The sequence below is a fragment of the Hoplias malabaricus genome, chromosome 5 (assembly GCF_029633855.1).
Source record: "Hoplias malabaricus isolate fHopMal1 chromosome 5, fHopMal1.hap1, whole genome shotgun sequence".
In the NCBI taxonomy this organism is placed as follows: Eukaryota; Metazoa; Chordata; class Actinopteri; order Characiformes; family Erythrinidae; genus Hoplias; species Hoplias malabaricus.
Genome location: NC_089804.1, coordinates 30,524,566 through 30,551,387, shown reverse-complemented (window position 1 = coordinate 30,551,387; position 26,822 = coordinate 30,524,566). Strand labels below are relative to the sequence as shown.

At 38.3% G+C, this 26,822-nt stretch overlaps 1 protein-coding gene across 3 annotated transcripts in view; it reads right to left on the bottom strand.

The window, feature by feature from the left end:
- The window catches only part of kaznb (kazrin, periplakin interacting protein b), a 464,418-nt gene that overhangs the window by 29,871 nt on the left and 407,725 nt on the right, over window positions 1–26,822 (bottom strand). For all 3 annotated transcript variants that reach the window (XM_066671962.1, XM_066671963.1, XM_066671964.1), the window contains 6 exons: window positions 23,984–24,172; window positions 16,604–16,740; window positions 15,452–15,622; window positions 12,929–13,109; window positions 10,779–10,912; window positions 9,201–9,327 (listed from right to left, as the gene is read on the bottom strand). In XM_066671962.1, the coding sequence (XP_066528059.1) occupies window positions 9,201–9,327; window positions 10,779–10,912; window positions 12,929–13,109; window positions 15,452–15,622; window positions 16,604–16,740; window positions 23,984–24,172 (939 nt within the window). The remainder of the gene's footprint in view (window positions 1–9,200; window positions 9,328–10,778; window positions 10,913–12,928; window positions 13,110–15,451; window positions 15,623–16,603; window positions 16,741–23,983; window positions 24,173–26,822) is intronic.

The following is a 26,822-nucleotide window of genomic DNA, read 5'->3' as shown; positions in this document are numbered from 1 at the left end:
GACAAATCTGTGTCTATAGAATGTGACCTTTGCCAAATAACCACAGATTTCCCTGGAAAAGCCATGTATGTCTCTAAAATCCCAATCATCACCTTCACATCAATGCTAACATCTGATATATGCAAGTCTTCCTTGCCGTTTGCCCACAAACCATGAATTAAACTTTTGAACCTTATACTCATAACAGTCTGGATGGTCCCTTCCATCTTTGGAACAGAGAGTCCAATGTTCATTTTCCCTAAAAACAATATGAAACATGAATACATTTACTACAACACACTTTTTTACTGTCTTTTAAACCATCTTAGATAAACTTGGGCCCAGAAAACCTGGAAGGTTTTCTGTATACAATTGATCTATGGCTTTTTCCTTGCATAGTATAGTTTCAGGTTACATTCTTGATGCAGCATACGTTTTCCAAAGTATTCCCAACTATCTCTTACAATGGAATCTGAGGTCTAGAAGATATTGCACAGTGTTTTCTGGCCTTTCCCTACACAGACTGATAGTTCTTTGATTTCCTGAATGTTTTCATATTATACACAGGTAGATGGTATACAGGTCTAGATTATTTTAGTATTGTGTAAAGAATCCCCTGCTGGAAAGTTTTGACAATTACCTCATTAAGTATGGAAATGAGTCACCATCAATCTTTGCTTGCATGGGGATGAGGACGAGACTTTGTTGGATGCACTTTTTATCTTTTATATTCACCTGCTTTATGAATGTGTAATTTAAATATTCTAGAAACTGTTTTTGTTTGTTTGTTTGTTTTGTGTGTGTTGCCGGTGTCAGATCTATCAGTTTAATAAATGTAAAAAAAAAAAAAAAAAAAAAAAAAAATCACAGCTTCTTGTTTTAATTATATTTTACACATTGTCCCAGCTTTTCTTTAAAAGCGGTTGTATAAAAGCTACAATGAGGGTCAATAAAACTTATACTTGACTTGATTAAGGCTATTAAAAGTTTGAAAAATGTAATTTCAATTTAATAATAAGCATTATGCTATTATTAGAATATAGAATGTACTATAACAATAATAATAATAATAATAATAATAATAATAATGCATAAGAAAAAATATATTTATTCCTAACATATTATGACAGATTCAAATGTTATTTTTTATTACAATTAAATAACAAAAGCACACTACTACTACTACTATTACTACTACAACTAATAATAATAATATTTTTAATTAATGTTCTTATGATGTTAATATTTACAAATGAATGACATTTTACTAATAAAGCCTGTCTGAACCTTTATAGTTGTTAGAAGTTCACCCTAATCCCATTTGCTCAGTGAACTTTTTAATTAGTTTGTAATTAGCTGCAGTTAAAAGCTTTTATCTGATGAATATTTGAGAGCAGGAAGGCTGCTGGATCTGAGCAGATGAACGTGACCCTAAAGCTCAGTGGAGAGACAGAATTAGAGCTGTGACCTTGCCTAGAGAAAACAGGTTTTTAATGGAAGGGACAGAGATCACAGTCCACTCTCCCCTGGACTAATGATTTCTCATTTGCACAAAACCATGGAGAGTTTTTCAGGGAGGTGTGGTTGTTCTCCAATTTCAGTCAATGGTAATAGCACAATACAGCACTTGCTTCCTTCAAGATTAGTGAAGCCACTCTCTGCTACTCTTTAAACTGCTGTCAATCATCAGAGAGCTCAGCATTCTAGGTGGAGAAGCCAAGTCCCCAGTTCACTCAGTTTTCCAGTGCTGACTGCTGGGGAAAGAGGTAGGGCAATTCTATTCACCCAGAGAGAGTCCCTATGATGGGGCCAAAACCTAAGCATACAATTTTTACTTAACATAAAGTATATAATAATATAACACACTTGATATAGTTTAGTCACATGCAAATTGACAAAAGTGCAATCTATACCATTTTTGATCAGTATATCTAAAGATGTCATAGTCCTTTTTTTTCCCCTCTTTTTAAGATCTGTTGAAGCTGGATTAATCTGGGCTGACTCTGCATTGTGCTGTGTATTCCAGTTGCATTTATGCAGCATGTTGCTAATATATTACTGCCTTAAATTATCCTCAGAACATCCTACTTAAAATTTTGGAGGTTGTGGGTAGAGCACAAGTTGTGATCCAGGTGGTTTTGGTAGGCAACCCAATGTACAAGTTTGGAATAATTAATTTTAAGCTTAACAAATTAATTTGCACGGTTCCCTCTGAAGTTATTGGATTACAGTCATGGCCGAAAGTGTTACCAGCCCTGTAATTTTTCCAGAAAGTATTTCCCAGAAAATTATTGCAATTACACGTTTTGTTATACACATGTTTATTTCCTTTGTGTGTATTGGAACAACACAAAAAACAGAGGAAAAAAAAAGGCAAAAATGATATAATTTCACGAAAACTCCAAAAATGGGCCGGACTAAATTATTGGAACCTTTTTAAAGTTGTGGGTAAATAACTTTGTTACAAGCATGTGATGCTCATTTAAATTCACTTATGGCAAGAAACAGGTCCATCTCCAGAGATCTTGATGTTCCTTTGTCCCTGTGCACAACATAATCAAGAAGTTTACACCAATGGCACTGTAGCTAATCTCCCTGAATGTGGACGGAAGAGAAACATTGATGAAAGGTTGCAACGCATGATAGTCCTGATGGTGGATAAGCAGCCCCCAGTCTAGTTCCAAAGAAATCCAAGATGTCCTGCAGACTCAGAGTGAATCAGTGTTGTCATTGCTGGGCAGCGAAATCGATGAGTCGGACATAAACGCAAGGCAATAAGAAAAACAAAACCAACAGAAACACATGCAGGGAGGCAAAAACACAAACTAGAATAAGCTGAACAGGACTAACAGGAACAAACTAGGACAGGAAAAAGCAGTGAACCGGTGTTGACATGAGTAAGACACAGAAACAGAAACAAACATCTATACACAACTAAGCACTGAGAACATAGGGGTGTATATATATATATATATATATATATATATATATATATATATATATATATATATACAGGAACAAAGACGACAGACAAGGAAAACCTGGGATAATGAGAGGGCAGAGTCTGAGGCAGGACTAGAGCAGAGACAAGAACTGAGCGAACAGAGCCATGTCCTCCTAGCACATGGCAAGCAAGGGAGACAGACAGCAGTGTGACAAGTGTCACCGCGAACTATCCTTTGACATTTGAATGAAACGCTATGGCAGGAGACCCAGGAGGACCCCTACTGCTGACATAGAGACATAAAAATCTACACTGCAATTTGCCAAAATGTATGTAAGTAAGCCAAAATCCTTCTGGGAAAACGTCACATGGACAGATGAGACCAAGATAGAGTTTTTTTTTTTTGGTGAAGCACATCCGAAAACGGAATGAGGCCTACAAAGAAAAGAACACAGTACCTACAGTCAAATATGGTGGAGGTTCAAAGATGTTTTGGGGTTGTTTTGCAATGTAGGGCACAGTGTCAGAAAGCTGGGTTTGGGTCTTCCAGCAGGACAATGTCCCCAAACATACTTCAAAAAGCTACCAGAAATGGATGGAAACAAAGCGCTGGAGAGTTCTGAAGTTTGGATCTAAATCCCATTCAACACCTATGGAGAGATATTAAAATTGCAGTTGGGAGAAGACACCCTTCAAATGTTAAAAGCCTGAAGCAGTTTGCAAAAGAAGAGAGGTACAAAAGTCCAGTTGAGAGGTGTAATATTTGTTAATGGTTATAGAAATCGAATGATTTCAGTTATTTTTTTCCAAAGGATGTGCCACCAAATATTACATTGAGGCTGCCAATAATTTTTTGCAGCCCATTTTTGGTGTTTTGTATGAAATTATATCAATTTGGCTTGTTTTTTTCTCTGTTCATTTGTGTTGTTCCAATACACAACGCAAATAGACATGTGAATAACAAAACATGTAATGGCAATTCTGGGAGAAATACTTTTTATTTTCTGGAAAAAATTCAGGGGTGCTAACACGTTCAGCAATAACTGTATAACAGGCCTTAGAATGTAATAAATCTAGGGTGCAGAGATGTATCAAACATGTTATTTTGTGCATCATATGTTTTATTAACATGACTGTCTGGGCTATGACCTTTTGGTCCATGCTACACTATTTTGCCAAAATTGTTTGTTCGTCTGCCTTTGCACACGTATGAACTTGAGTGACATCCCATTCATAATCCATAGGGTTTAATATGATGTCCACCCACCCTTTGCAGCTATAACAGCTTCAACTCTTCTGGGAAGCTTTCCACAAGGTTTAATAGTGTTTCAAAGGGCAGACACTGACATTGGGTGACAAGGCCTGGTCTAACTCTAATTCATCCCAAACGTGTTCTGTTGGGATGAGGTCAGGGCTCTGGGCAGGTCAGTCAAGTTCTTCCACACCAAACTCACTCATCCATGTCTTTATGGACATTGCTTTGTGCACTGGTGTGCAGTCATGTTGGAACAGGAAGGACCCGTCCCAAAACTGTTTCCACAAATTTGGGAGCATGGCATTGTCCAAAATCTCTTGGTTTGCTGAAGTATTAAGAGTTTCTTTCACTGGTACTAAGGGGTCAAGACCAACTCCTGAAAAAACAACCCCACACCATAATACCCCCTCTCCTAAACTTTATACTTGGCACAATGCAGTCAGACAAGTACCATTCTCCTGGCAGCTACCAAACCCAGACTCGTCTATCGGATTGCCAGACAGAGTAATGTGATTCATCACTCCAGAGAACATGCCTCCAATGCTCTAAAGTCCAGTGTTGGCATGCTTTACACCACTGCATCCAACACTTTGCATTGAGTTTAGTGATTTAAGGCTTGGGTGCTGCTGCTCAGCCATAGAACTCATTCCATGAAGCTCTCTACACTGTTATTGAGCTAAACTAAAGGCCACATGAATTTTGGAGGTCTGCAGTAGAACATTGCTGACCTCTGTGCACTATGCACCTCAGCAGCCGACAACTTCATGGTTGAGATGTTGTCATTTGCAATCACTTCACAGTCTACAAGCCTAGGGGTTTGGTTTTATACATCTGTGGCCATAGAAGCAAATGGAACACAGGAATTCAATGATTTGGGTGAGTGAATACATTTGGCAATGCGGTGCATCTCCAGACATTGCAGAAATATTTGGGTAACATATTTAATTTTAAATTGCCAGTCAACAGTCCCCATTGTACAGCCTCTACTGGGAACTCTGAAAGTGGTTTAATCCATTGCTACATTGACATGTTTGCACTGAGAAATTGGCAGTTCCAAGCCTCATAGCAAACCTCATGTCAGGTGTAAGTAGTAAAAGTATGTAATTTTTGGTATGATGTCACCTGGTAAACTTACTATTTTGAGATCCTTCTTGGTAGTGGTACTCATGCCCATTATAAACTGATGCAAACTATTTCCTGTAATCACATCAAACATAATATATTTGTGTAATTTATTTGGACATGAATTCAGACAGCAACAACTGATGACATTTGGACAATGTAAATCACTCAAATAAATATAAACTCCTTAGAGTTTGCACGATGATACGCATGATAGGTAACAGACTGTATCCAAGCATCCTACTTCCTACACAAATCGTAAAAGTTTCAACACCTGAACGAGGGAAATTTTTCCATGTGTCTTTTATGTTTTTTACTTACTTCTTAGGTGTCCCCTCTGCTCCTTTTAATGAGAGGCAAATATTTATTCTGACTTGAAGATATTTTGACAACCTCCCACACTTTTTTTGGGGGTGGGGGTGGGGGGTGGGCGGGTGTTATGTGTGTATGGGTTTAAGTGTACGGCATCATGGGAAACAACATTGTCTGAAAGGGGTAGAAGTTCAGTTAACTGCACACAATGCCCTGCCAATAAGAAACCTAATGCTATTTAATTTCTGTAGCAATACTGAAATTCTAAGTCATTATTCATAAGAGTATATGCCAAACGTCATTGATTTAAATATCAAATGTGAAACATGTATTCAAATATTTTTATACTATTTTATATATTATGTTATATTGATGGTTCATTTTTGAATGTTCAGCATTGATATTTTGAGAGATATTAAATTATTTATGTGGCAAAACAAATGGCACTAGTTTGGAAGACTTCCATCCTAAATGTAAATGCAGCATTAGAGAATACAGCCCAAAAAGTGATTTGTATCTATAGCTCTTATTTAAGTAGTTTGGGTAAGATTAGACATCCCCAGGAATTAAATGGTGTGAGATTTTTTTTTGTGTTATCAGGGGGTTAATGGAATTGTATTAGTTTCAGTTGACAAAAGTCATGTAGGTTATGGATGTAGTGGCACTTTCGCATTTGTGTCCACTGAGGTAAGATGATGTTAGGACAAGTGTTAACACAGATGGTGGGTAATCACAGATGAAGAGCGAGGGGAATTCTTTAAAACATGGCAAACCCAGAGCAGGAAGGTTAGAGGAACACACACACGCATACACATATGCATACACAGGGTCAAGAAGAAAGGAGCATGGATGTCGGGTAATGTGTTTTATTTTAAAATAAGCTTTTATTTAGATATTTCTTTTAATCATATTTATTTCCAGAATTTTTAAAACCCCTTAATGTCTGTCTCTCAAATTGAAGACAGTCTTTTTGTTTCCACTGAAATAATAACTTTCTTTCCTACAATTTAAATAAATGTCTTTAATAGATTGACTCTTATATCTGACATAATCTACATTACAAACCTTACAACATAAAAATCATTATAACGAACATGAGGGAGGAAAAAGGTTTAATTTAACAGAGCCGAAAGAACGAAAACACAAATCAGTGCCTCCACAAAGCAAAGAAAAGCTTTTAAAAGAAAGGAGCGTGTTTGATATGTCAGCAATAGAGACAAAAAAGCATGACTTTATTGTTTTTTGCTAGTAATAATCAGAAGCAGGTTATGAAAGCAATGCAGAGGTTATGCTTTTGATTGTTGATTTCACAGTCATAGAAGAGAGTGACTTAAGTGATAAACTACTTTATAAAAACTCCAATAGTAGGAAAATTTCCTTATATATATTAGGAATATTTAACAGAATAATCCTTACAATTACTTTCAGTTGAAACCTTTGGCACTTGTTTCTTTTTTCAACATGAGTTTAGCACACATTCTGCAGTACTGTACATTATTGTGTTAGGTGCAACGCTGACAATGCTGAGGAATTGCTGCTCTCTCTGACTTGTTTACGTTCAGAAGTCTTTTAATGTGGAACAGTGTGTTTGAGGAGAAAAATGACTATTGTTCGTATATGACTGAAGTTTTTTTCCTGGTTTGAATTAACACAGAATCATCTGTATGTACTCAGTGGTCTCTGAAATTCAGATCCATTTCCATCTTAAGTAATCAACAAAAAATGAAACAACAAAAATAAGTTTTTATTACGCACCTATGGATCAGGAATAAAGCTAAATCCTCGGTTCATGATTTTCAACATTTGGGGGGCTCTCAGCCCTGTCTAAATCATCTGAAGTCTAGCATATCAGACTAAAACCCTTTTTTTACATTTTTAATGGTTAACTGACACTGAAATGTAACAAAATACCCATTAAATGCATTCCAGTTTAAGTTCTTTGTGTGAACTTATTGTGTTTGGTTGGTGTAATATTTTTCTGCTCAGTGTAACATAATCTGGTCTAAACAAAATTATATTAGACATTTGCCCATCTGATCTTTTCAGATATTTCTGTATCTCCTCTACAGGACTGATACCATCTTCCCGACAGCACTGATATACTCCATAGATCACTCATATCTTCCCTATAGCATTTGTTTCCTACCCATTGCTTGTTTTATTCAGTTCAGTATTTTTGCCTAATGGTTAAAGAAGGTTAGATCTAAATGGCAGAGGGCTTGTAGGGGCAGAGGGGAGTGAAGGAACAAAGCTGTGTCCTCCCTCAATCCATGGCTGAAATGCCCTTGAGCAAGGCACCTCAAGTTCAAATGCAGATCACAAGAAACAGCGTTGTAAACTTGCCAGCAGAGATTTCACTATGGCTGACTGGCCTAAATACTGAACCCCCCCCCCCCCTCCCCCACCCACCCACACACACACGCCATAGCGTAGGACCACAGTTATGTGGTCCCTATTGTCTTATGCTGTGGTATTATTCCTTCTACAGAACTGATACTACTTTTACAGCTTAGACATTTCTCCCTACAGCACTGAAATTTTTCTGTACTAACAACTTCTCCATAGAACTGATATTGCCTGCATTTTGCTGTTCTTTTCTCTCACTCTTTTGTGCTGATATCCAAGTATGGTATTGAAAAATTACATCTCTTTTAAAAGTATTAAAGTAATGGTATTAAAATCTCTGTGACACTGGTGCTGGTATCTATTTCTACAGTGCCAAAATCTTTTCTAATGCACTGATATGGCACTGCCCTGCCAAATAGTGTACTCAGTTCCTGGCCTACTCTTGTAGTTAATGTATATGAATGATTCATAAACAGTTTATAAAATTAGTTTATGTTTTTCCCAATGAAAATCTGCATGGTGTCTGTATAGCATGTGCTACTGATGACTTGATGTAGTGGGTAATAATGTATGGGTCCATATTTTATACGTATATAGTGGCCTTTGCTTAACTACGGTTCTAGTTCAAGTCTGAAATTCTAGCTCAAAGGCTTTGTGTAATCCTAGCTGCGAATACATCTACAGCAAATAAATAAAATATTCTTTGAAAGTCTGCGATGAATGCATGGGAATGAATCATGTGGCATATGGACACAGAAAAGTCTAAAATTAGGCTTGAAAATGGAAAAACAAAGCATTCAGGACAGACATAACGAACACAAGGTACGCAAGAACTCCTATTTACAAATGCACAGCAGTAATTCAAGTTTCCAGTTTATAAAAAGATACATATATTACCACAAATAAAAGCGCTATAACACAGCATAAACATATTCACACGCAAATGATCCTCTGTATATATTTATAGGTATGTAAACATATGTACATATGCCTACATATATAAATATATATTTCATTTACATACATTATTTTCAGTGTGATATGTACATTTCGAGGAGGCAGCAGGTTTTTCTCCTTCCTGTGGTTTTCTGTTGGGGGGTGGGCGCATACACACTTGCAAACATACTTACACACACCCACCCACACACACACACACGCACACACACACATACAGAAATACACCCACGCAGCTCAATCACCAGTCTGCATCTTCCTCTATATAATAATCAGGTGTGGAAGTACCATCAAACAGACCAGGGTCCAGAGACTTGCGCTGGGACTTGCCACGTGCAAACACTCGAGAAAGTGACCCCAGACTCATCTTCTCCTTCTTTTTCTTACGCTTCTGGTCCTCGAGGTCCTCCATGGACTGGGCCGACACAGGTTAAAGACACAAGAGTGAGAGAGGGGTAGAGAAACAGAAAGAGACACAGAGAAAGGGAGACAAAGGCAGAAAGAGGGGGCAGTAGTGGACACATTCCCAGGTCAGTCACATTTTACACATGATATTAACAGTACAATAATGCTGCTTCAGGAACAGGGCTTCAAGAATGCAGCCATGTACTGGTTCTTTCTGGTTTATATTATTTGCTTGGAAGCTCATTTTAAACCTTTAGAATTCAAAATTGATAAATTTATTGTCTTCTTGAAAAATGTATCCATGTTTTAGAAAGTATAAGGTAACACTGTACTTGTACAGTTGCTATAAACCAGAATTAAAATTCACCAAATGTTCTCTTCTGGCAAGCAGTTGTCAAAACACATTTTTTAAACTGACCAAAGCAGCATTTAAGATAAGTAGTTCTTTTTAGAATAAGATTTTAGAAATATTTAATGTAGATTTATGTCAGTTGTCATAAAAGACTTAAGTAATTGTTGTGTAACCTTAAAGCCCCTGGGAACCCATTTTGAAATTTCAATAAATCTATCCTTAAAAATGACCAGTACTACTTACATCTCGATGTACAATGGGCAGTCCTAAAAGTGTGTAATTCTTATGTTAGTATTACCATGACCAATCACAAGACTACCATATCCAAGCCTCCTCTATGAGTCATGAGTTAAAGCTTAGGAGCCATTAGTAAACAAGCCAGCTATCCAGCTATTCACCAAGCTATGGGGAGGGAGTGAATGACAAAAACAGAACAAACAGAACACCACCAATACAGAATGAGCATGAATGGATTAAGTCCGAGTACTGCAGAGACAGCAGCAACACTTGGTCGGCGTGTTTAAAGGTGTATCAGTGTAGATAGAAGCTGCACTTAGCCAGAATGCAGAGCAGAGTAGCAGCAGGGGAAACGCCAATTTGGAGACACTCTGGAAGGTATCCAGTTCGTACAATTATGTTAACATATATATATATATATATATATATAATATAAATAATAGCACAAAATCACACCACAGACACATAAAAGACATCTATAGGCCCGTACATGAACGGCTGCATAATGAAGATTCTACCCGCCTGTGCCATTTCATTGTGTATCTGGTGTAAAAGGACAACTGCAGTTCAAAGTAAAAACCTAGAAAAAACCAAGCGACTGCTCTGTATCGAGGCTGTGTGTTGCCATGGTAACAAATTCTGTTCTCCAGTGATAGAGAGCAGTCTATCGATCTATGTATTGATAACTGAATACAAAACAAAATTTCAATTTTAGAATTCTAAGTGTTGAAATTTATATTTCTGATTGGCCAGTACTTATGCAAATCTCAGCTGATGAAGCCCTGCCCTTGAGCAACTCAGTGCATTAAGTGAAGGATAAAGAGAGAAGTCTGGGGGTGATTACTTGGTCGAGGGTGCCAGACGGCTCTTACATTGCAGAGGGAGTGTGTCCGGTGCCGCGGAGAGTTAATGTCACTGGGAGTGGACGAGCGGTCACCATCAGCTGCTGAGGCGTCTGAGAGGACAGAGGGCTGCCGAGAGTGACAGGGGCTGATCCGCAGTGCAGCTAGAAACAAGACAAATGGGGTGAGTGACGTGGTGCACACAAAAGTTCAAACTCCAGCAACTACACATAATGTCATTAGCTATAGTTTAGCCCAACTATCAAGATAAATTCAAGCAAATAACTCATATCCTCTAAAGCAGTGGTTCTCAAACTGTGATCCGTGTACCACTAGTAGTACGTGAAAAAAGAAGTAGTGGCACACCAGATGGCCTCGGAAAAATTACTACTTAATTAAAAAAATAATGAATAACTACAAATCTGAAAAATGTTCATGTGTAAACTACATAATGTTTCACAGTTTTCATTTTTAAGCTTTAATAAAATCCATCTGTGTTAAAAAAAAAAGTACAACATGGGCTATAAATAAACAGTAGTTCAGTCTGTAAGGGAAGGGCTAAGCAGCATTCCCGTGCTTCTTTTTTTCCAGAGAGGGAACGTGATCTCCCAGTATTTTGCGAAATTCATGTAAATAAAGCCTAATTTCAGCTTACTGAATGTATGCAAAGGTCTAAAGATAAACATAAGCAATTTGAACTTTTACAAAAGGAGCAATATGAACAAGAAAACAAGCCCAGACCAACCCAGTGAAATACTCCTAAGCCCAGAAAGACTAAATCTAGAGGCATAAAAATAGAGCACACTTAACTGAAGTACAGAAACGTGGCCGATTTTCACATCATTAGAGTCCTTAAACAATCTTTAAGAGTGAAGCACATATTACATTCACCTCTCTTCTCATTTTTATTTCTCTGAAAAAGCTTATTTCCCCAAAATTGTATATGATCTCATGAATGTATAATTTCACTTTAAGCCTAGTAATTTGTATTCTTATTATTTTTAGTAATTAGTTTAAAATATTTTTGTGTAATGCATGCAAATTACAAATATTCAAGCAAGACATTCATAGTATTCATAGGTAGCACTTGAAGGTTTTGGTTTGATAATAGGTGGTACTTGCTCTAAAAAGTTTGAGAATCACTGCTCTAAAGAGATACATGTAGGGGTATGGGTTCTTAATCTAGTGATAGTTCAATGCATGTAGCAGCTTGTGAAGTGTTTCAGTTATGTTTAATAGTAATTAAAAAACATTCTACAGGATCATCTAGTGAACTGGTAGCCACATGTAGCAGTGGATGCCTCTAACCTGTCTGGGGTGATGTTTCCATCGGATCACCAGCCGGAGAAGCATGATTTTCCATCCAGAGAACTCATCCCCACTGCCCTAGAGTTCAGTGGCAGTGTGCTTTACACCACTGTATCTGATGCTTTTCATTGGGTTTAGTAATGTAAAACTTGGATGCAGCTGCTCGGCCACTAAAACCCATACCTTGAAGCTATCTATGCAGTGTTCTTGAACTAATCTGAAGGCTACATGATGTTTGGAGGTCTATAGCAGAAAGTTGGCAACCTCTGGCGGTTCAGCATCTGCATCATTTTCAGTGTCATTTTACATGGCTGAGTTGCTGTCATTCCCAATCTCTTCCACTTTGTTATAATACCATTTTTACTGTGGAATATGTAATCGTGAGGAAATTTCATGACTGAATTTGTTGCACAGGTGGCACCCTAAGATGGTACCATGTTGGAGTTCCTGAGAGCGACCCATTTTTTCACAAATGTTTGGAGAAGCAGTCTGCATGCCTATGTGCTTGGTTGTATACACCTGTGGCCACTGAAGTGATTGGAATACCTAAATTCAATTATTTGGATGGGTAAATGAATACTTTTGGCAATATAGTGTACTTCTATCAGAGGCTATATCTATAACACCACCCAAAACAATTTCCTATTGATTCACTCCACCATATATATTTGCACCATCAGAGCTGTACTAATACTTATCATGCTTACTTCATTACATTACTACCATATGTATTACATTTTCTTCTGAACACTTCTTTAATGATGTTAAATCTAAAACTATGCCTTTATGTCTTTAACTCAAATCCCAGAATTCATTGGAAAATACAGCACTTTCAGAAAACAACAACAACTGGGTTTTGAATGTGTGGGTACCTTGCCTGTCTGCAGGGTGTGAATGGTATAGTGTTTGTTGGCTCTGTCGAATTGCTGCGGTCAGTGGAAGTTCTGCCTGCATCACCCACTCCTGACTGCCATTCACCACTGGTTCCGAGGGCATGGCCAGAGAGTGACGCTTCGGGACATCTTTAGTCAGGGTAGCTAGAGACTGCTTTGCCTGGAGAGCAAAACATAAGACAGACAGACACGCACACACACACACACACACACACATACACACACACACTCATTTGACTTCACACCTTGCATATTGAGATATGGGGTAAATATAGCCCTATAAGCAGTACATAAAGTTCATACATAAGAAAAGTGAAAAACTGTACTAACGAATGTAAGTGAACCTAAAAATAACACCAACACTAACCCTGGAAATTCAATTTGTCATGCCGCATTGCACATTTTTAGCCTCCTGATCAGGATGGAAGGATGAAAATTTGACTCAACAGGAACTGAGCAGCCCCATCAGACAAAAACTTATAATCTGTCTGTGTGTGTGTGTGTGTGTGTGTGTGTGTGTGTGTATGTGTGTGTCACTGGCACTGCAGGTGAGGTAGCACACAGAGCACAGAGACATTAGGCAGATAAACAGAGTAATGATGCTTTTACTGCACAGCTAACAGCCCTCAGCCTCTCAACAGGGTGCGTTTTATATGTGTATTTGTGTGTGAGAATGTTTTAATGCTAAAAAAACAGCATGCCATGTGTTTACAGTGGCATTATAAAGACTGGCAAAGAGCCATTAAAAAGCCTAAGGCTCTCCCTTCCTCTCTTCCTTTCATTCTTGCTCTATCAGTTGGTTTCTTCTCTATTATCTCTATCATGAACAGAGAGGCATACTAAGAGGTTGCATAGACTAGTTAACTATTCACCACTGAACTAATAATTTATACCCACTCATTTACTTCCTGTTTGTCACTTACTTTGACCAGGGACAAATTAAAATATCCAGTGTAATACATTTATTACAACATAGAGCTGGATTAGCTGTGTTGTGGGGAATAAATGAAACTTTGCAGACACCAACTGGATGGCACCAATAGTAGGATTACGAAAATCTGATTAATCCCTCCTTTACAATGTTTTGCATACTTTATATACCCCTTTATATACAAGTTGGGGATTATGTTAAAAACAAAAATGTTAAAAACAAAATGCAATGATGTACAAAATATTGAAATCCTAAATTTAATAAAACATTAGATTTTTTTTATTGAGAAATTATATTTATTATTATTTTTTAAATATTAATTTATTTGCACATTTTTAATTTAAAGCCAGCAACACTTTCCAAAAAAGTTGGGACAGGGGAATGTTTACCACTATGTTGCCTCACTTCTTCTTTTAATAACACTTTGTAAAGCATTTGGGAACTGAGGAGACCAGTAGCTGTAGGTTTGAAAGTTTTCCCATTGTTGCTTGTTACAGAATTTCAGCTGCTAAACAGCTTTGGCTAATTGTTATTGTGTCTTTATAATTGTGTCATAATGCACCAGTTTTTTTATTGGGTGACCAGACTCATTTACTAAAGAGATATTTTGAAGTAACCCCTGCAGAATGTGAATCGGCCTTGTCTTACTGAAATAAACAAGGCCTTCCCTCAAAAAAGTTGTCTGGATGGCAGCATGTTGGTCTAAAAACTCTATATATCGTTCAATATGTGTAAGTCACCTATGCCATGTGCACTAATGCTCCCTCATACCACAGAGCATGCTGGTCCTGGAGGATATAACATCAATAATTTGCAAGAACAATTTAAAATTTTGATTTGTCAGACCACAGTACACTTTTCCACTGATTCTCAGTCTGTTTAATGGTGTTGGTGGCGTTTCCAGATTCCTTTTATCTGTATATAGCAGATATATCCCCTCCCTATCTTCACTTCTGAAAGCCTTTCTGAGAAGCTCTTTTTGAACCCAATCATCACTGGCTTGTTGCCAATTATTAATTTATTCATTCATTCATTGTCTGTACCTGCTAATCCAATTCAGGGTCACGGTGGGGCCGGAGCCTACCCGGAATCATTAGGCGCAAGGCAGGAACACACCCTGGAGGGGGCTCCAGTCCTTCACAAGGCAACACACACTCACACATTCACTCACACACTCACCCCAATGGACACTTGTGAGTAGCCAATCCACCTACCATGTGATTTTGGACCGTGGGTTGAAACCAGAGCACCAGGAAGAAACATTCATCCTGAGTACGGCTCCAACCCACAACCCCAGGAGCTGTGTGACAGTACCTGTTGCGCCACCGTGCCGCCCTGTTGCCAATAGCCCCCTTTTTTAGCATTAGATAACTTTACCAACCTTTTGTTCCCCATCCCAACCTTATTTAGAACACGTTGCTGTCATCAAATTCAAAATAGGTCAAAACAATAAAATTTTCCAGTTTCAAAATTTGAAATACTTTGTTCTACCTTTTTCTATTTTCAATTAAATACATGTGGTTTTGTGTGTGTGTGTGGTGTGTGTGAGTGAACGCTCATGTGTCTGTCACCATGGTAAGCTCTGCCTCCAGCTCTTTAATCCTGTTCTCCTTCATATCGATCTGTGATCGGAGCAGGTTAGCATGTTCTGTGGCTTCTTTGGTCTGACGCCGCAAATCCCACTTCTCCCTCTCTAGCAGATCCTTTTCTTTAGCAAGAGCTTTCACCGCATCTTCACTCTCCTGTGGACACAAGCACACACACACGCACACACACACACACACACACACACACACACACACACACACACACACAATTAGCATCAACACATCCAAACATGACCTTTAATAGAGACATATTTCACACAGTACCCTGGGGTCTTAAAATGTATAAGGTGACATGCTGTGGTCAGAATACCAGAGGAATCGAACACCAAAGCAACTATTCTCTTGAAAACAGATGAAACAATTTTTTTCAGAATGGCCAGTTGCAAAGCATGTTCTGTTAAATATTAATTAGCCACACAACCCTGTCCTCATGACTACCCACAGGTGTTTCATGTTTCATTAAGCTTCATATTCCAAGGAAATTGTCAGTCATTTCCTTTGTTCTGCTTAGGTTATTATTAGCCTATTATGTTCATGGTTTCTTTGTTTAAGGTCTGTCTTTTATGGTTTTGGTTTATTCCTTAGGTTTGTCAGTCTGACACTTTTATACATCTAGTCCTGTTTTCCTCTGATCTCCATCTCCATTAGTTTCTAAGTGTGTTCCCCTGTTATGTTGTGGTGATTTTCCACTGCATGGAACCTATATGACTCAACTTGGCTCAGCTTTTTTGCTTATTCACTAGCCAAATCTTATGCCTGGTCCCTGGAACTGTGAATATTTGTCTCTGCTCGTGCCAGGTATAAAGCACTAATGGTGCTTTTTGTTGTTGCTTTTTGGATTGAATATGGCTCTGCACCCCAGTTTGCACAGCTCAGTTTTCATTCATTGAGCATTGAAGAGCAGAGTGAAAGGAGGCTTACAAAGTATGCAGAAAAACAGTTGGACTACAAAGTGCTCTGGAATGGTCAGTCGAACTGATAAAATGGACAGTGTAGATACAAGGTAGGTCTTCTAAATCCAGGGATTTTGTAGTGTAGATTTAAATAAGAAATAAACATCTGTGGACAATCCTGTGCTGATTGCATTTTAAACAAGAAAGGTGAGAGTTTGCAGACCTTTCTGTGCTGGTCGTAGTTTCTGATAAAGTCTCTGAGCTGCTCCTCCCGACTCTCCAGCGTGGTATACAGCTGTTGCATCTGGTTCACCAGGTCAGCTTTCTCTGCCTTTAATCTCTTACGGTCACCCTTCATAGCTGCAAAAAACATACACAAAATACCACATTCTCAAATCATTACTTAGACATCCAACATCATTCTGTCCTCCTATAGTGCAGCAACAGTCTCTAATCTTCTGGGAACTAGAGGTTGCTGTGAGTGTGTGTGTGTGTGTGTGTGTGTGTGCGCGCATGTGGGTGGTGGGGGATTGATGGCATTTAGCCACAAGAGTAGCATTAGGTTATGTACTCATGCTGGATTGTTAGATTTGGATTACGCAAACAACTTCTAACAAAGATTCTGAGTGGAGTTCCAGTGCTCCAGAAAACGCAGTTCAATTGCTGTATATCCCTCTAGGCTAGCGTTTTCAACCTTTTTTTTTTCAAGCAACCTACATTTTGTTGATTCATTTTGTGACCCAGGCAACACAAACTCTGCAAATTTACTACATTATAAAACAAAATGTAATTGATGTGGGCCCATTTGTTACTCTACACCACTCTTAATATTCAGAAATAAGGTGAATCCCATTTCTCAATTTTGCCTACAGTTAGGGGGTCTGAGGTATTGTTGGGAATAAACCCACAAATATTAGCATCTCCTTAAAAACTATGATAATAAATGTAAATAATTAGTTTACATACATACATACATTTTCTTTTTCGCTTCTCCATTTCAGGGTCGCGGTCTACCTTAGTTTAGTGTAGTTTTAATTTATTATGACCCTTTACCTTATAAAAGCATAAAACATCACAAGTAGCATACAATTTTAAGGGGTTAGAATATGCTTCAAGTCTTTCATAATTCATTACGGAACTAAGTTCGCTACAATATGCTAAACATTTACATTACAATTTCACTGCAGTTTGCAACATGCAATTCACAATATGGTCTCCAGGGTGTGCTGTGTACTAACACAAACAATGCCAGAGAGAGAGAGAGAGAGAGCATGTCAGACATTACAACATATGATGATGCATTCAGGAATGCTGCAGTTTATGCAGTCATGTATTTTGGTATGTGTGACTAAATGCTTGTATAATTTGCTGGAAGGTTTTTTTTAATGTGATGATAAGCCAAGACAAACTAAGGAACCAAAACAATGTTTCAGTAGAAAACAATAAAATCATGTCAGTTCACTTCAATAAGCATTGCCAGGTCATAGCTTCAGATCTCAAGATTTATTCAATTTTTATTAACTGCTCCCTTAGCTACAGTGTAAAGCTATGATTATGTACTATATATTGTATTTAATTACATTATATTATATTTTATATTATATTAATTATATATTGTTAATTTACTTGGAAACAGTAAGAAATTTCAGCTGGATTTAACTGCAAGATTTCGTTGCTGGAAAGCTGAAGGAAGTCAGTGGCTCTAGAAGTGAAGTAGTGAATAAGGTGCTTCATATATATTAAATATCATATTTGTTGGAATTATACTGTTATTAATTTTGCCCTACACTTCTTCCAGTGTCTCTTCTAGGTGCAAGTTAGAGGCAGTTTGCCTGGCACTAGCTGATGTTTTACTACAGCATGTTTTGCTTGGCGCTAAGCCATAGTTGCTGTCATTCTGTATTTCAGGGGAACTGGGGAAGGGGGATTCCTCCACACAAACCAAACCGGATTTACAGTTCAGGTCCAACTGTCTGCAGGAGCTCCAACTCCCTCAGGGACGCCAAGACAAGATGTAGATGCTGCGCGTTTGTGTATCTAGGCCTCGTTATCTGTCTGTACAGGTAAACATGGGAATTGTTTGAGCAAGCTCTTTTGTAGCCAGTCCCTGAAGCTCAACATGACATAGAATCAGCAAGAGGACACAACAGAACTTGTAAGAGATGTATGCAAAAAGGGCATCTACATGGAATAAACAATAATAAATATCATTCCTTTAAGCCAAGGATAATGCTAGTCAGCATTAGAAACGCTCTGAACAGAAGAGGAGTCCTTGCAGTTCCTCGCCACTCTTCAGAAGACCCATAGCTCATGAAAAAAACCTCTCCATCATGCTCCATGAGCATTAGCAAGATAAAAAGATGTCAGATAAGATTAGCATACAGCTATCATGCTCACACAGTAAAGCTCCTACTGACAGACGGGTAATCCCTCTCAGCTGAAAAGCTTCACCTAAGAGATCGGTATCACCCGCATTTCTCAAACTTGTTTCCTTCTTGATGAATATCCAGACCTGATGTTCTCACTGTTCTCACACAGAGGAGGTATTTCACTACTGAAGACATTTTTATAATTTGCTAATTTAAAAAAAAACAAAAACAAACAAAGCAGGTATGATTCGGGTGGTGAATCATTCTCAGTGCTGCAGTGACACTGACGTGGTGGCAGTGTGTTAGTGGTGTGCTGGTACAAGTGGATTAGACACAGGTGAACTACAGTGTGTACAGTGTGTACAAACTGCCATTAATGGGTTAAAAGGGGAAGACATATTACAATTATAAATAATTGCACATTTAAATAAAAACTAGTATTTAATTCAAACAAAATCCATCAAGTAACATATGTCATGTGAAGGGACAGGCTGTCTAAGAAGTGTCAAATAATCTGAGCTATTTGCTGAAATGTAATTCAGTAAAGCCTAAAAAGACATATGTTTATATATAATTGAGAAGTAAATATGTGTAAATCTGTTGAAGCAGGGCATAAAAGGTTTGCTCTTCAGGCTTTCAGATGGTAAGGCACAATAGAGTGACCTTTATTAACAATGATTGAAGTGTGCATGTGTATGTGTGTGTGTGTGTGTGTAGATGTGTTATTTTGACTTGTGTTACAAATCCGACTTGGCCACGCTGATTTCTTTTTTACAGCATACAGAGAATCGACCTTTTCTCTCTACAGAGGCCACCCAGGTGTTTGTTCCATCTCTCATCATTTCAAGACTTGAGTACTGCAATCTGTCCATGATGGTCTTCCTATGCGTACCATCAGGCCCTTGCAACTGATCCAGAAAATTCCTAAGTTCAGCTATATGATTCCTATTATTTTTTTCTTAATGTATATCTTGAGTGTTTGTTTGATGACCTGTGTTCAGATTCATCCTTGCCATGTGCAATGTAACTCATGCATGCACCCACAGAATACAGCACTGGCATGGCAGCAGTTCGTTCACCCACTGGAGCAAAGCCTTTTGTCATTAAATTTGGTTATAAAATGTACTGTTATATTAATAATTATTTTTTATTTATACAAACCAGATTCCAAAAAAGTTGGGACACTAAACAAATTGTGAATACAAACTGAATGCAATGATGTGGAGATGGCAAATGTCAATATTTTATTCATAATAAAACATTGATGACAGATCAAAAGTTTAATCTGAATAAATGTAACATTTTAAAGGAAAAATATGTTGATTCAAAATTTCACAGTGTCAACAAATCCCAAAAAAGTTGGGACAAGTACCAATAAGTGGCTGGAAAAAAGAAATTGAGCATATAACGAACAGCTAGAAGACCAATTAACACTAATTAGGACAATTGACAACATGATTGGGTATAAAAAGAGCTTCTCAGCGTGTCAGTGTCTCTCTGAAGCCAAGATGGTAAGAGGATCACCAATTCCACCATTGTTGTGCAGAAAGATAGTGCAGCAATACCAGAATGGTGTTACCCAGCGTAAAATAGCAAAGACTTTTAAGTTATCATCATCAACCATGCATAACATCATCAAAAGATTCAGAGAATCTGGAACAATTGCTGTGCGTAAGGGTCAAGGCCGTAAAACTCTACTGCATGCTCGTGATCTCCGGGCCCTTAAACGTCACTGCACCTTAAACAGGAATGCCACTGTCAAGGAAATAACAGAATGCGCAAAGGAATACTTCCAGAAAGCATTGTCAAAGAACACAATCCACCGTGCCATCCGCCGTTGCCAGCTGAAATTCTACAGTGCAAAGAGGAAGCCATTTCTAAACAAGCTCCACAAGCTCAGACGTTTGCACTGGGCCAGGGGTCTTTTAAAATGGAGTGTGGTAAAATGGAAGACTGTTCTGTGGTCAGATGAGTCACGATTTGAAGTTCTTTATGGAACACTGGGACGCCATGTCATCCGGACCAGAGAGGACAAGGATAACCCAAGTTGTTATCAACGTTCCGTTCAGAAGCCTGCATCACTGATGGTATGTGGTTGTATGAGTACTTGTGGCATGGGCAGCTTGCATGTCTCGGAAAGGCACCATTAATGCAGAGAACTATGTTCAGGTTCTAGAACAACATATGCTCCCATCTAGACGTCATCTCTTTCAGGGAAGACCCTGCATTTTTCAAAAAGACAATGCCAGACCATATTCTGCAGCAATCACAACATCATGGCTATGTAGGAGAAGGATCCGGGTACTATAATGGCCAGCCTGCAGTCCAGATCTTTCACCTATAGAGAACATTTGGCGCATCATAAAGAGGAAGGTGCGACAAAAAAAGGCCCAAGACGATTGAACAGTTAGAGGCCTGTATTAGACATGAATGGGAGAGCATTTCTATTTCTAAACTTGAGAAACTGGTCTCCTCTGTCCCCAGACATCTGTTGAGTGTTGTACGAAGAAGAGGGGGTGGCCCAACACAGTGGTAAAAAATGGCCTTGTCCCAACTTTTTTGGGATTTGTTGATGCCATGAAATTTTGAAACAACATATTTTCCCCTTAAAATGATACATTCTCTCAGTTTAAACTTTTGATCTGTGATTTGTGTTCTATTCTGAATAAAATATTAGATGTTGGCACCTCCACATCATTGCATTCAGTTTTTATTCACAATTTGTTTAGTGTCCCAACTTTTTTGGAATCCAGTTTGTAGTATAAAAATAACTAAGCATATAGGCTGCCTATTTATTTGTAATTATCTTGTTAATTTAACCTGCTGCATCTTCTATTTTTATGTTAATAGACATTGCTTACTTTTTACCCTGTGGTCACAGCCTACTGAAATAAAAGGCACAATATTTATAGTCTTGCTTGGTGTTTAAAAAAAACAGCCTGCTTAAATATAAAATTAATGTCCACTTGCCATTGTTGCAGCCCAAATTGGACCAAGGCCCACTCCACCACTGCTAAGTCCATTAGACTTCACACATGAAGACTCACTTTCCTTGATTATTCCAAAGTTCCATGAGTCGAACTCAGAGCTGGAGCATGAGGCACACAAGAGGCAGCAGCTGCTTTATTTTCTTAAGTCCATTTCAAACCAGTTGTGGTAAATGTGCCGCATGAAGCGCTGCACACATTAATATTCTATATTAATCAATGTAGCCAGTCGTGTAAAGTGCGATTATAAATTGGTCCTGTGTAGACCTCTACTTAGATTTTTTTTCTTCAAACACTAAAAAAATTGTATGCATGAGATGCCTGGGCTATATATTAGTTAATAATTATTCATAACTGATGCTCAGCACAAACAACTCCATGTATTCTTTAGTGCAGGGAAAATAGCCCAAATACTACAGAATACACATGCTTAAAAATGATGGTTCTACAAGGATTCTTTAGGAAATAATTGGTTCTATATAGAACCCTGAATAAACTAAGAACCTTTTACTACAGGGTTCTTTGTATCATAAATGGGCTCTTCAGGTTGATGGAGAATAAATTCTATGAGCTCCATACGGCACCAAAAAGGGTTCTATTATTGTTACGATGTTGAGCTGATCACTCAAAGACTAGAGACTTGACTTGGACTTGAAGAAACCAATTATAATCCTTCTTCCTTCAAGGTAGTGCTGCCTTCAGGAATGCTGAGTACTGATTTTGCATTATTAGGCTTGTTTGAAGTGAACTGCACATCCAGCAAGAGTAGTCGCTTGCATTTGGGAGGGAAGTTTAAAAAAGATCAGTCAAGATGGACTGTAGCCACCTGCAACCCATTTCTGGGAGATCTCATGACATTTTATGACATGAAATACATCATGAATAAAATTCCATCTATCCATCCATTATCAGTAACCGCTTATCCAGTTCAGGGTCACGGTGGGTCCAGAGCCTACCTGGAATCATTGGGTGCAAGGCGGGAATACACCCTGGAGGGGGCACCAGTCCCTCACAAGGCAACATACTGGAGCTGTGTGACTGCGACACTACCTGCTGCACCGTGCCGCCATGAATAAAATTATAAAGTAAAAAACTGATATTATGAGAGAGCATGTCATTATTGTCATGAACACATGTTTTTTTTAAGAAAGATAATAGAGACTTATATTTTTAAATGAAAGGAAAGAGCCATCAAAGGTGTCAACAGAGCTTCTGGCCAATGGGGATTAAGCTCTGGGTTCGCCCAGGTCGTGGACAGCAACTGCAGCCTAATATTTGCGAGAATATAACGCCATATGCAGGAGTGGCTTTATAAAATAAACAATTATTAATATAATCATTAAATGCTTATTTGAAATATTAGTATGTTACAGATGTAAAATAATGTGTAATATCGTTGCTGTCCAATGAAAAACATGTCCATTTCCGTTTATGTTAATTATTTTGCTTTACCACATAATCTGAACACAGCAGCTGTGTGTCAATGATTTTCATGATGAATGGACCAATAGAAATGCTCAAAATTACTCTGAATAAAAGCTTTTTTAAAAATTGACTTTAACTGAAAGTTAAGAAGTCTTTTTTCTTCTCCTGTAAAGTTGATTTTTGTAAAAACTTGTTTTCATTGGAAATCAACAAAATTATTGAGAAAGGGAAACTTTCTCTTAAATTTAGAGTTTTCAAAATATGAGCTTTGGTGTCCTACCATATGTGTCAAATGGTATTGGGATGATTAACAATGTGGCACAAACAGCTCCACCTACAAAATTTTCCAGTCTCCATTGGCCGTATACTATCGTGATGCACTGGTAATGAAGACAAAAAAAATTAAGTGGTATTTACTATGTGGATCCAGATGGCAATAGGTCTGCGCAGCAGTGGGTTACGTCAAACAAGCCTTAAGGTGCCTACACATTAGAGGTCGATGGGGCATCAAAAATGCATTCCTCAAATGTATTTCATTTAGGACTCTGATGGACTACAAATGTCAAAAAAGTTAATATCATTTCAACCATGTCGACCACTAAAAACTAGGATAACAGACAATGGATGATGTAACTGACCCTACTGAACTCATTGAACTTAATGATACTGATGAGGTAGGGGCTTGATGAAACTAACAGAGATTATTAACCCTACTGAATCCAAGAATTTATTGACCCTACTGAGTATCAAAAGCCAGCATGGGGAGGCACTAATGCATTCCATATCCATCAAGAATACATTAGAACATCAGCATATCTAGACCTTGTAAGGCCTCTTTGGCTCGGTCCAGTTCCTGCTCCTTTTCTCCCAGCTGCACCCTAAGCTCTGCCGCCGACAGTGTGTTTGCTGAGCAGCCGTGAGACTCTTCAAGGTCTTTACTCAGCATCTCCTTCATCTGCCTCAAGAGGTGAACTTCCTCCTGGAGCTGGGCCACTTCCTCCCTCAGAAGCACTGCAGAGAAAAAACAAGGAATCAGTCATCATAATTCATTCAAATTCCAGAAGACATGATTACAAATATACACAGAAGAGATGCCAGAATTTGATAATGTTTTAATTTAATTCTCTCTCTCTCTCTCTCTCTCTCTCTCTCTCTCTCTCTCTCTCTCTCTATATATATATATATATATATATATATATATATATATATATATATATATATATATATATTCATTCATTATCTGTAACTGCTTATCCAATTCACGGTCGTGGTGGGTCCAGAACCTACCTGGAATCATTGGGTGAAATGCAGGAATACACCCTGGAGGGGGCACCAGTCCTTCACAGGGACACACACTCCCACGCGGACAAGGGGAGGACACACCAACTCCTCACAGACAGTCACCCGGAGCGTGAATCGAACCCACAACCTCCAGGTCCCTATATATATATATATATATATATATATATGGGGCAGCATGGTGGCACAGCAGGTTGTGTCGCAGTCACACAGCTCGAGGGACCTGGAGGTTGTGGGTTCGATTCACGCTCCGGGTGACTGTCTGTGAGGAGTTGGTGTGTCCTCCCCGTGTCCGCGTGGGTTTCCTCCAGGTGCTTCGGTTTCCTCCCACAGTCCAAAAACACACGTTGGTAGGTAGATTGCCGATTCAAAAGTGTCCGTAGGTGTGAATGTGTGTGTCTGTGTTGCCCTGTGAAGGACTGGCGCCCCCTCCAGGGTGTATTCCCGCCTTGCACCCAATGATTCCAGGTAGGCTCTGGATCCACCGCGACCCTGAACTGGATAAGCGGTTACAGATAATAAATGAATAAATATATATAATATAATATATTTATATTGCAATATATTTTACCTTTACAGTGTTTTTAATCATATTACAAGGGTGAATCCATTGTTAAGAAATTGGCCTAAGACAAATATATACATTTAGGTGTATATATAATATATACAATATACATATAGGTGTAGCATGAAGCTCCTGCCAAAGATGGCAAATGAACACTTTCTGTGGTGTTATGCACCGCATAAAGGTGCCTATTTGTCAATATAAGCACCTTTCATTGACAGTTGCATCACAATCTCCCACATATAGCACACATGCACAAGAGAGTTTTAATGAGCTGAAGAACATCATATTTGTTCCTACCTGCAATACCTCAGTCATGCAGTGAGCTGTATGTGCATGTGTGTGTGTGTGTGTGTGTGTGTGTGTGTGTGTGTGTGTGTGTGTGGGAGGGTACTAAGGCTGTGTGAGTGTCTGCAATTTCAATTAAAGTCAAAGGAACTTTCAACAAGCCTTTTAGAAGCTCAGATGCAAATTCGTTTCTTAATTAATTAGTTGGCTTATTTATTTATTTTAACACATTCACTGTAATATGGTGCACAATATTTAATTTAAACCCAGCTGTTTAAGAGAGAAGCTTCAGGGCAAGTGAATAAATATCAGACTGAGGTCTATAGATTGCAAACCACCACAGAGAAATTAATGTTGCTGAAAAACATAAAATTGACAGCAATCTTTCTTGGTTACTAATGGTAGAGAAGTCAGAAATCAGGTGAGATTTAGGTTATCAGTGCAATTAATGTAGACTCTCTGTGGATTACAGCACTTCATAAGAGCAGATATTTGAAAAGCAAAGAAAACAATATTTGGCTGAATGAGACGAATGCCAGTTTGACAAAGAACATCTTGATAAAATCAACATGAAACAACATGTTCCATTCAATCCAATGGAAACCAATCAATCCATTTGATGTCAGTATAAGACATCTGTGAGGGTTTAAGCTAAGAACAAATTTTTACATGACAGTTTTATAACCTTATCCAATGTATAAAATTGTACCAATCAGCCACAACATTATGACCACCTTCTTGTGTCAACACTCAGTATCCATTCACTCAGCTCCATACTTCGTACTGAGGTCATTTTTAGTTCCACAATTACAGACTGTAGTTCATCTGTTGCTTTGCATACTTTATTTGCCCCTTTCACCCTTTTCTTCAACGGTCAGAACCCACAGGGGACCACCAGAGCAGGGAGTGGATCAGACACAGAATTGTTGCTGGAGTTTTTATAGCTGGTGTGTAATAGTAACCCACAGGAGGTTTAAAGTTGAACAGTGAGTGCACATACATACAAATTATTTATGCATGTTTTGCTTGGGGGGCGGTGCAGTAGTGCAGCAGGTAGTTTCGTGGTTTCAGGCCATGAATCAATGAAATGTTCTGCTTGTTTCTGTTGTGTTGACTAAAGGTTCATGTTTTGCATACTTGTACATGGATCAGGTGTATGCATGTAAATTAGTTTTAGTGGCATCAAATAATCTGCTCTCTTAATTGGATGATTTTGCAGCATTGTTTATTAGTTATGAACTAGTTAATTAGTTATGAATTTGTTTCTACAATAATGACCCTTAATTATATCCTTTAAAAAATAAATTACATTACAAGAACCATTTCAGAATAAAATAAAAATAAATTTCATTTTGTGAAAGCAATAGTTAAAACTAAAAAGGAAACGATTGTGGAGTTGAGAGAGAGACACACACAAAGAGAAAGAAAGAGTTAGTGAAAGAGTAAGATAGATTCAGAAAAAGTCACAGGAAAAGTCTGAATTCGGGGGGGGTGGGTGGGGGGGGGTTT